Source organism: Poecilia formosa, unplaced genomic scaffold (assembly GCF_000485575.1).
Source record: "Poecilia formosa unplaced genomic scaffold, Poecilia_formosa-5.1.2 Scaffold232, whole genome shotgun sequence".
Lineage (NCBI taxonomy): Eukaryota > Metazoa > Chordata > Actinopteri > Cyprinodontiformes > Poeciliidae > Poecilia > Poecilia formosa.
The window spans coordinates 129,937-141,207 of NW_006800171.1; the positions used below are offsets into that span (position 1 = coordinate 129,937).

General features: G+C 41.2%; 1 protein-coding gene across 1 annotated transcript in view; it reads right to left on the reverse strand.

The window, feature by feature from the left end:
- Window positions 1-9,709, reverse strand: part of LOC103149606 (protein Wnt-2b-A) — a 17,773-nt gene extending 8,064 nt beyond the window's left edge. The window contains exons 1-3 of the mRNA XM_007568844.2: window positions 9,653-9,709; window positions 4,157-5,020; window positions 452-672 (exon numbers count right to left, since the gene is read on the reverse strand). Of these exons, the coding sequence (XP_007568906.1) occupies window positions 452-672; window positions 4,157-4,338 (403 nt within the window). The 5' untranslated portion in view covers window positions 4,339-5,020; window positions 9,653-9,709. The remainder of the gene's footprint in view (window positions 1-451; window positions 673-4,156; window positions 5,021-9,652) is intronic.
- Window positions 9,710-11,271: the final 1,562 nt, after the last annotated feature.

Sequence of the window (11,271 nt, forward strand, 5' to 3'; positions counted from 1 at the left end):
CATCCATCCATCCATCCATCCATCCATCCATCCATCCATCCATCCATCCATCCATCCATCCATCCATCCATCCATCCATCCATCCATCCATCTGCTACAGCCACTTAGCTCTTAAAGGTCTACAGGGAATCACACTTGTGAAGCTCACCAAGCGAAACTATTGTAGCCAGTTAACTTTGCATGTTTGTGGAGTGTGAGGGGAAGAAAACAAAACAGAGCGTGCACTGGAAAAATATTCCAACACCAAGCAGAACGGAATGAGCTGGGACTCATATTCATTGCCTTCTTGCTGTATGCGAACTGTGCTAACAAATGGGCCACCATGCAGACTTAGCATAGCCTGCAGAACGCAAGAGGATGCAGAAAAAGGGTGAACATATAGGGTCAAAGAAAGAAGGGTCTCAGCTTCACCAAGCAGTTTTTTTTTTTTTTGTACACTCAAGAGACTTACTCCGGAGCAAGACGCGTCCAAAGACGGTGTGATCGCGGTCCAGTGTGCTGCAGTTCCACCGATGGTGTCTGAACTGGTGTTGGCACTCTCTGATCCACTCCTTGGTGCCCTCACCGATGGCCTGCATGATGTCTGGGTGGCGCTGGCAGAGCTGCCGCTGTTTGTTCACCAGGCCGGGGATGTTGTCACAGATTACGCGAGCTCCCAGAGCCCCGATGTACCTGAGAGTGCCAGAAATAATAAAGTTTGGAGATGCTGCATTAAGCGATCAGTAATCTTCCACGTCAATTCTAATATCACTATGAAATGGTTAGGACACGACGATTGGTGGCGTCCCACAGCTGACTGCTTCATGTAGTTTCGACTTGAATGTGTGTTCTCAAGAGGACGCAAAGAGGAGAGAGGCATGAAGAAAAGCTACCGAAACAAGCCCCCTGTGAGTCAGAGTTCACTACACTTAACAGTTTAAGGTTTGCGAGTAGGAGGGGAGTGGAAACCATTTACTCCACTCTCCAAATAAATAAGCACTTAACCTCTCTGCACAAGACCTGTGAGTGTATGTGTGTTTAAACATTTCCCAGTCGAAATCACGTTGTCACAAATCAGAGCTCTAAGTCCGCAGAGTCCAATAACCCTGTCAAATTTTATTCACTTTATTCTCTTCTGCCTTTTGCTTAATTGCTTTTACCTAACCAGAAGGGTCGTCAAATGTCCAAATAAAGCGGACTTTTACAGTATCTTCCCAAGACACTTTGTTGAGGTTGCCCAAAGTGAACTTTCTGGGCAAGTGAACTCTTTTTATGTCTGTACATGAGACGTCTTACAGACTTATGGCTGTAGGGGGGTGGTTGATGGATCAGGGAAGGCAAGGGAGCTTGTAGCTTTATCGCCCTCTTGTATAAGGCTGAGGAGAAGCTAGTCTCTAGAGACTCACTACTCCCCTGAGTGGGATTAGAGAGGAAGGAGAAGAGTTTGTACACCCATCAAAGAAAATGCTTCACACCTAATTTTTTCTCAGTGTAGCTCTCTAAGAGAAAGGAGGGTTTGTGGACAGTAAATCATTACCCAAAGGTCAAAAATAACATGGTGTTAAAACTTCTGAGTATACCAGGGCAGTAGGAAAACACAAGGTGAAGAATTTGGCTGGTGGCTAAAATCTACTTGTTTTCTACTTGTCTGGGCCCTTAAGGTGAAAATCTGTTGTAAAACTCAAAAATACAGTCTTTCATCTGATCATTGAGCAGCAAAATATGAGCACGTGTGATGCACATGTGCCAGCAACACTCTTCAGTGTGGAAGATGTCCACACAAAGGAAGAAAGTGAGTTGCTAAAATACCCTGAGACATCAGGAGTTGCTTAAAAAGAAACTGTAGTGTTTCTACTCTGCACTGTCGTGTATTCAGAGGCTTTTTGGCTGTTCGTTCAGGTCCCAGCAGCAGAGATAGACTTCAGTGTGCGGCATTGCCATCTTGCTCCAAAACCATTTTCAAAGTTTTGCAGTTTTGCTGGTTTCATGGTGGACTTTTTTTATAAGTTGAAAGGAGTTTTCTGTTGTTTAATGCCTTTCTTACATTTTTCTATTCTCTTGAGCTTTCCACGTCTGTCATGTTGGCTTTGGAAAGCTAAAAGTCTTTGGAGATCATTCCGTTAAATTAAGCATCTGCGTTCTTCAGGTACATTGACATTGATGTTTACTTTTGAAAATACCTATGCTAATTTCAAATATAAGCTAAAGCTAAAGATAACTTAAAATGCAAACCCTAAATACTTTCTGTTACAGACCACATTTTACAGTGACTGTTCTTTCAAGCAAAGCATGTCACATCACCTAATACAAATAACTGTTAACTGCTCACAGCAGGAAGCATTGAAAGAAATATTTTGAATGCAGCTGTTGCTCTTCAAGAAAAATCCCAATGGGATAAAATTGGTAGCTATGCAAAACTCAGAAATCAGCCATGAAGCTATCATTGCTGGATCTCGAGAAAAAGATCAGAGTTGGAATGGCTGGGTTCTAATGTACAACAGAGTTTTTAACACCACCAAAACCTTCAGTTTTATTTTTCTACAGTTAAAAATCCTGATGCCAAACAAAGTGTCAGAATAACAGAGCGTTGCCCCTCCCTCTCTGGGAGCTGTGCACTGCTTGTAAGGTGATTGAAATAAGTCTGCTGTCAATTTGGAAATATGTAATGAAAAAAAAAACAGACATTCATGGCAATGAAAACAGAAGACTACCACTCATCACACATACTAATTTAATACCGTCTTGAAACTACAATTGGTAATCCATGATGCAAATCAAGCAATTTCTATAAGGAGTCTGATTGCAGGTCAGCTAGAGGACAACAGCCAACCAGCTTGCTTTGCTTTTGTTGCTCTGGATCAGAACAGAGCAAAATGGCACTCAAATTACCTCCCAAAAAGCAACTTTATAAATAATTGTAGCTTTCTGTTTAAACTTAAATCATTCAGTTTATATAATATATCTATGTTTTATCTTTTTGATACATTAGACACCTTGAAGTCATTGTGGTTTTACTCAAGTTTATCAGTCTGAGATAATACAAGCCTACAACAGTTTTGACACACTAGTCATACATTGACTTGTTAAAAGAAATTTGTAAGAGGAGCGGTCTTCAAATTTGCAGGAAATGTAGGTTAATAATTATTTAACTGGAAACATTTACATTCTGAATGAAGAAAATAGAAGAGCTGCACTCAATCTCTCAACTTATATGACAAAAAAAAGTAATCAAAGTTATCTAAAATATCATTTATTTTTAACTAATGTTATTTTTTTTAGGTGGCAGAAACAGGATTTTCTGCAGGACCTTCTAATCCCCCAAAATAATAATAATAAAAAAGGAATAACACCTGTTCCCTCCACAATGCCTTCTCCCACAATCAACACAAACTAGACATTCCAGCACAGACACCAACACACACACACACACACACACTCCCTCTACTCTCACACACGAACGTCTTCTCTTATGTAACGTCGTCCGAGCTTTAACATTGGTAAAGTCATCTGCGTGTGACGCAGATACAGAAGGTGGCTGCTACCTGGTGAATTAATGACCGGAGTTTGCCGCTCCAGCTGAGCAGCGCGAGCTTAGCCAACGACGCTGAGATAAATTACGCGCAAAGCAAAGCGCCGGTATTATTATCGTAATCATTATTACTGCTCAACGCGGCAGGGCCAACAAACTGACACGAAAAGCGGGCAGGCTCACCTTCGAAAAACGCTCGAATCTCATTCACAAACTCATAATTTCTTTCACACCCCGGCGAGTTTCTTGGCTCCTGTTTTTGGAGACACGTCATTAAGAATTTGACGAAATTATGATTTAAAAACACTACGAGTGTTTTTGCTTCCATTTACTTGTAAAATAATACTTCCAAGTGTAAAATTTTATATGATTTTAAAATATATATTAAAACGTATTTATGTTTTAAATTACTTGTTGAGGAGCCATGGCGACAAATAACAACAACAAAAACATAAAAAAATTGAATAATCCCTTATTGGGTATAAACATTAAAAACGTGGTTATTTAAATTCATTCCAGCGCAATTTATCCCTGTTAGGGGTTTGATCCACATAATTATCTAATTGTCTGTCTCGGTAATAAAAACAAACGGCTCCAGTGAATCGCGTGGGTGATAAGAATAGGTCTGTGTGATGGATGCGCACTCACCACCAAGAGGAGTCCACGCGAGGCGTGACGAGCAGCAACAGCAGCAGACACGCACAGTACATCCTTGAGCTGGCACCTTGGTTCTGACACGAAGAAGGCCCGGGTGACAGTCCGGCTCCCGGAGAACCACCGCGGTGAATCCGAGCTGGACGGAGGCCTAGAATCCTGCTTAAACCCAGCATGACTCCTGTCTTTTTCTTTTCTTTCTTTCTTTTTTTTTTGCCCCCCCACCGGTAAAGAAGGGGAAGGAGAGATAAATCCTTATTCCAGATGTGAGAGCTTGTTAAGTTTTGTTTTGAGTTATGGAGTTAAAAAAGTTGGAAGGCCTCATTATCCAGAGTGTGATTCCCCGTGTTGTGCGGCTGTCAGCAGATGGAGGAGCGCGTTCGCGGTGCCATGTGCGCACCAGACCCTCCCCTGAGAACTTCTGGCTGCCAACCCGGAGCCTTACCTGACGAAGCGGGGCGGGAGAGGCACAAGCGAAGCCGGTGGCGCCCCTGCTCTCAATTCCCCCCTTGGTCTGATCCTGCTGTTTTGTCCTTATACCAGAAGCTGGGACAGTGCGTTGAGAGTAAGGACAGGAGTCAAAGTTTGCAGAGTTGAAATGGCCGCTCCCCAGTCTGCTGCGGGACTCCACGCTGGGTCGGATGCTCTCCTTTATTAGCGCACGGTGGATAGAGTCCGAGTTGAGGGGGAGAGGAGGAGAGAGAAAAAGATGAGGGAGGGCTCGCCGCGGACAGCTCCCCTCCCTCATTGGGTGGAAGCAGAGGTTACAGGGTTTGGCGAAGATCGAGATGTTTAAAAGGACGGAAGGAGAAAGGTGAGCTAAAAGAGTGATGACGCTGCTGATGTGACGATCTTGAGCTGAAAATGCATTAAGGGCAATTATTAAATAACACAAAAGGTGTTGACTAACATATAAATGCATTCAGTATAAATGGCTTTTCTCTATACTCCTACAATATTGAAACACTGAGACTTCGACGAATTTTATCAGGGTTTTATTCCATAGAATCAGATAGAGGCTCGTTATTGTTAAGGGACAGAGAAAAGTGAGCGTAAAAATCCACGGCATGCATTTATTTTTGCTGTTGCAGCAGAAAGTCTTGTGTGTGCATCTTGCAGCTTGACACGTTTACAGACTGAAATGATGTCCAATGTGCTTTGCAATAATGGTTCGACCTCATCCAGGTGGGATGGAGAGATTCTGTGAATGTTCATTTTTAAGTCTTCAGAGAGAAGGAGGCAGAAAAGTTTCAAAAGGATTCTGGTCTGGACTAAAACATGAACATATTTCATGCTAAGGTTGTGTAATTTTAGCCCTGACTTACAGTCTTTAACAGTTTTTCACTTTTTGCATTGCCACCTTCTGTGCCGAAGAAAAACATCTCTAAAGCATGATGCTGCCACCACCATGTGTCGCTACGGGGATGCTGTGCAGAGCGTAATGTGCTGCAGTCTTAGTTTTCCTTGGTCTTTATGATGCTGTTTGTACATTAATATTATCTCCAAAACCTCTAAGGCCTTAAAAGAGCAAATATATTTCAACTGAGCTAAAATTACAGGCAGATGGACTTTACTAAAGGGAGCTAATTTTCAGATGTGTTGGTAAAATAAATCAGAGATCCCCTGCCATTATGTGCTATATTGTTTTGGTTTATCAGATCATAATCCAATAAAATACATTCAATTTTGTGGTTTTATGTTGATAAAATGTAAAAAAAAAATAAAATAAATAAATAAGTAATTTCTGCAAGGCATTATGCTTATATCATTACCTCATGTAACCAGCCATTTAAAAAGAGACAAATGTAATTAAATGTGTATTCTTGTGGCTTCAGCTTCTAGCAACAAAACACAGTATATAGATCACAACAATTGTGAGAACATAAAAACGGCTGAGATGCCAAGGTATGGACAGCAAGAATCACAGCAAGGGTGACAAACAAAGCAAAGCAACATTAGGAGCTAATGTCATTGATATTAAAAGAAGTTCAGTCATTCAGTGGCGCATGTTATAAAACGAATGCATATTTAAACACCACTTGAACTTGCATTCATGCCCCTTGTATAGTTCTTCTAAGGTTAAAATGTGAGAAAAAAGCTGGGAATGTAGAACCAAGAAAACGGTGCCAACTTGTCCATTGGATCAGCATCATGGCCTAAATATGAACCATATGTGTGAGGCAGAATGCTGAGAGTGCTCAGCCACACACACACACACACACACACACACACACACACACACGCACACACGCACACACGCACACACACACACACGCACACACACACAGATACAAATTTCTCCTCCTACAACCATCCTTGCCCTCTGCCCAATTTTTGCTGGTCCATTTATAGCAGCTTTGAACTCGCCATCATCAGATTTGGGATTATTTTCATCCTTCAACAACATCTGAGAAATTACAATCTGCTCCTAAAAGTCAGAAATTATGTTCTAAAGCAAACACAATCCACTGCTTTCTGACAATTTTTATTTTATTTAATTTTTTTTAACTAATCCTGGGTGGAGAACGCCGCAGTTGATTCAGGTGACCCCATTAATACTAATGAACAAGCAAACAAATCAGGAAAATCCCTGTCGGAATTGAAACTATTAGACTTAAGGAAAGCTGTTGCGAAGTGCTACGTCTTCAAACGCTTGTGAAAACAGCCTCAGTGTTTATGCCAAAGCCAGTGTTAAAGCTAAGCTTCTTAGGGACTTTAGTGTTTCTGCTTATAGCCCAACCAGACAGGCTGCTGCTGCTGACAGAACAAACCTAATTTTCACAATTTTCGCAGAAAAAAGAACACAGGCGTTACGCAGAGGGCAGCATGGGGTGAAGGTTTGTGAAAGTCAGCAAGGTGAGACAGAGGAGCTCAGGCTTTGGAGGATTTTTGCGCGCTGCAGCTTGGCATGCTGTTTTCTGCTAAATCAAAAGGAATTAGGGTAGTACAAACACATCTGAGTTATGCTCTCCCTCCTGGGGCCGTAGCTGGAACTCCTGTGTCTCTCCCCTCGCCAGAGAACTTGACTCCAGCTTTCTCTCCATAAACAATAACAAAGTCAAGTGCCTCCTTGTCAGACGGATGAAAAGTTTACCTTGATGTGCCGGGTTCAATCTGACAGCTGTCTCCGCAGAGGAAAAGTACTGATTCGGGTTGCGCTGTTTAAACTACGTACTGGAGAGAAACGGGGATAAAGATGAAATTTACACCGATGCGGGATCTTAATGTTTATACGTTCGAGTTACTCAGGATTAGATCTGACAGTAGGGTTGCAGCTAGGAATAAAAGGCATTCGGTTTAGATGGGAGAGCTGGACTAATGGTTTAGTAATGTGTCCTTTCTGTGGGGATTATACTGTGTTGATGCCATGAGTCACCAGTCCAGAGATGAGCTCAGTAAGTATTCATATCCCACCGAGCGTCTGGTAGGAACGGCAGCCCCCAGTCAGGTCTGGCCGAGTTCCCACAATGATGTGACAAGCGGGTTGAGGGGAAAAGGGAAGCGGTACGTCGAACTCATCCAAATTCTCCCCTTGTAGTTTTACTCCGACCACATGTGTAAGAAAGAATGCCTCAAACACACAAATTAATTTGCTCGTTATTTAGTTGAACAAGCCATTTTTGCTGATGCTTTAACTTTCTGGCTGATGCCCATGGATGTTTCAATATTTTCACACAATCTTCTTTCCTCATGACGCGCCGGTCCCTACCGCAGCAAATCTCGCTCTCGACAAGACGCCCGCCACCCGAGTACTTCTCAATTGGACGTTTTTCTCTGGTTTCCAATCTTCCTCCCCTTTTTCCTATGTCGAAATAGTTACTTTGGGAGTAAAGGCTTCTTTCTCTCTGTGTGACAGTTCAACGCATCGCAGTACGTAACTCCTTTCACTGTGGGGTAATGACACCTCTACCATCTTCAGCCTGCATGTTCACCAGGACTTCTGCTTTTCTTCTGTGTTCACCTCTGTAACAGAGTAACTGCATGCTTCTTGAACCAACTAATGTCTTCAACTGCACACCAAAAGTCGCTCCCCCTTTTAGGCCTAATGCTGGGAATTACTCTATCTGAGGCTAAAATCACAGCAAGGGTGATTTTTTTAAGAATAATTTGGGCTTTTGCCAAAATTGTTTGAAGACGAACTACAATCTTATTATAGATTTTGCCTCTCATGTTGCATCATGGCTGATATCTGCAGGGGGAACGCCTTGAGCATTTGCAAACCATTCGTGGAAGTGATCTTTCACGTAAACCTCCCATTTAGAAGAAAATAATTAAAGAGGGGAACATTTGACAGTGTCCTTGCAGTTTGCAAATTTGAATTGAGATAAAACGGAAAGCATTTTGTCTTTTTAATGTTGGAAAAGTGCTTAGGGGTCTTCTTTATAAAATGTTTGTGAACATCTGGTTTCGACTGTGTATCCCTGGATGTTGATATTTGCAAAACAGCGCCTTTTATTTCTACTAATTTGAGTAAATCCCCCATTAATGGAGCCACAAGACCTCAACTGTGATCAGAATATACACCGTGGTTATTCTATGTATTTTAACACCTAATTAGACTCATGTTTAATTTTAACGGGACACAATTTATTTTATAAATGAGCTCTGAGGGTAAAACAGCCAAGCCTGAAAGCATATTCCCATAATTATCAAATGAAAATCATTTGGTATTGGTGTAGGTGTATATGTGAAGCTAACTTAAAGCCAGATTACAACACGGACCTTAAAAATATTTAGTCTTTGCCAGGCCCCAATGTGTGCGCCAGAAATCCAGAGCCTCAATAATTTATTGTCCTGTAAATTTAGATCTGCCGACAGAGGTAAAGTGCTTTGAACGAATACAGTGGTGCTGGAACGTCCTAAGCTTCTGAACCGACTGGCTGGCACGTAAGTGCGTGTCGTCTGAGCCTCTCGTCGACCGTGTTTCACCCTGAAAAGTGCGATTTCAGAAATTTCCGCTGAGGGAACATCCGTCTCTAAAAGAAAAATAATAATGACTTCCTCTCACATGTGCATATTCTAGATTATGTACACTCATGTTACGTCATAGTTGGCCTCCACCGGGGGAATGAATGTCTGGCATACTTGCGAGCCTTTCTTACTTTATCCTTGGAATAGCCTGCCATCAATGGATTTGATAAAACTCGTGAACAGACTATGGGTCCAAGGATGTCGTCCTGACTACTCTCTAACAGAAGGTTACGGCGTTGCTGGAAGATGCCGTCATGCTTCACCAGAAAAAAAGTTCATGTCCACGAATGTGCACAGGCTCTCACACACATACGCACAGCGAGACTTAGAATAGAGCGAGTGATAGAGACAACATCAAAGGAGCATTCAGGTCATAGTTGCCGTTTTGACACTCGAAACATCCCAGTCATCTTTAACTTAACAATAACTTCTATGTTTTTGGTTTTATAATAGTGTGCAATTTATAGAAAGCCAAATAAGTAAATATTGTAAAAAAAAAGAATGATAGTTGAAATTTACCTCAATTGATGCTGCTCAGCTTTACAGCACAAACACTGCCGCTGCTTCTTTCTGACAAGAACTGAGTAAATGCTGAGTAGTTTCCTGTTTTAGTAGGGCCCTGTCTGTGTGACGAACACAGCGGGTCACATGGCGTGTGACCTATGTTTACCTCTTCGGAAACTTGTTGTGTGTTTAATTATTTTAAAGAGGTCCATGCCAACACTGTGTTTTATCTTTAAATGTCCCAGTGACACAAATCAGGTTGTAATCACAGCCAAGGTTAAAAAAAGTTGCATGAAAGGAAACATTCTGGTTTTAGATCTACTCATAATATGAAACCTCATGTCATATTATGAGGAAATTGTGAATGAATGGTGAAAATTAATCACTGCCATTCATTGCGACAGCTTCTAAATTAGCAAAATTGTTTCATGCAGCCGTCCACAAAATCACAACTCTTAAAGGAACGGCAGCTTTTCTTAGCGCATTTGCACACCGACAAAATAAATAATGTCGTCTCAGATAAAACCTGAAAGTGACAATGTACATATTCCAGAAACCTTAAATAAATTCGATTTTAAACTGAGGTTTGTGGAGTAGTTACGGCGCGGCAATATGTTACCCGTCAACTCTCTTTGCATCTTTGTCTTGGTAAAGCAGAAAAAAAAAAAACTTTTGCTATTTTAAAACAACACCAATGCCAGAATTGAAATGTAAAAGCTATGTTTTAAACCTCTAAACTACCATCTTCTTTGCATTACGCTATCACTGACAGAGGGGTCTGTGGTTATTTACAGAGAATCCTGTGGTAGATCACTGCTTGAGGCCCCGGTCACACTGGATTAAGACTTATAGAAAACGTCTTCAGGGAGGTTGTGGTGGTTTTGCTGTCCTGGTGGAAGCATATGTCTGGATCTTGGGTGCAGTGTGAGGCAGCCTGCTGGCATCAGTTGCAGTTTATCCATGATGTTTGATTTGGACTGGTCATCAGAGAGTTTGATGTGCATCACAGTGGATATGTAATTAGTCTGAATTGCCTCTAATTTGGCCGTTTTCTTGCTGCGTTGTAAGGCATCAAAGGTGCATGTAAAGGCTGTCAGATTTCAAAATCTCTCTTAAGTTTTTTTCTCTTACCATAGTTCAGGGACAATTGTACTTTTCAATATTTGGTGAGAATTGATCAAAAATATTAGTTCTTTTCTTCCACTGTGCTGTTTTAAATTTATATTTTTCAATAATTCTTCACACTTTCTATGGTTTGATTCCATTGTGGTACTTTGAATATGTGTTTTTAGATAGATTGCATGTGCTGTTGTTTATTGATTACTTATTGTATTTTATTTTTCTTGTGTAGAAACCATAAACACAAACCTTATCGTAAATGCAACATAATAAAATAATAAATAATAAATGATCTGGTTGAACAATGCGAAGATGGCCAATCTAAGTCAGCTGTCCACTGTTTTTTACTATTATTATTTTTGATTCCAAAGGCCAGACAATGAACAGACCTGAGAATGGCACATTAAACTGAATAAAAATTGATTAATCAATCAATGAGGGATGGGCGCATTGTTTTATCATTTCATGACATTATGATAAAACGGTGAGGGTACCATTCCATCCCGTGTCGGCTT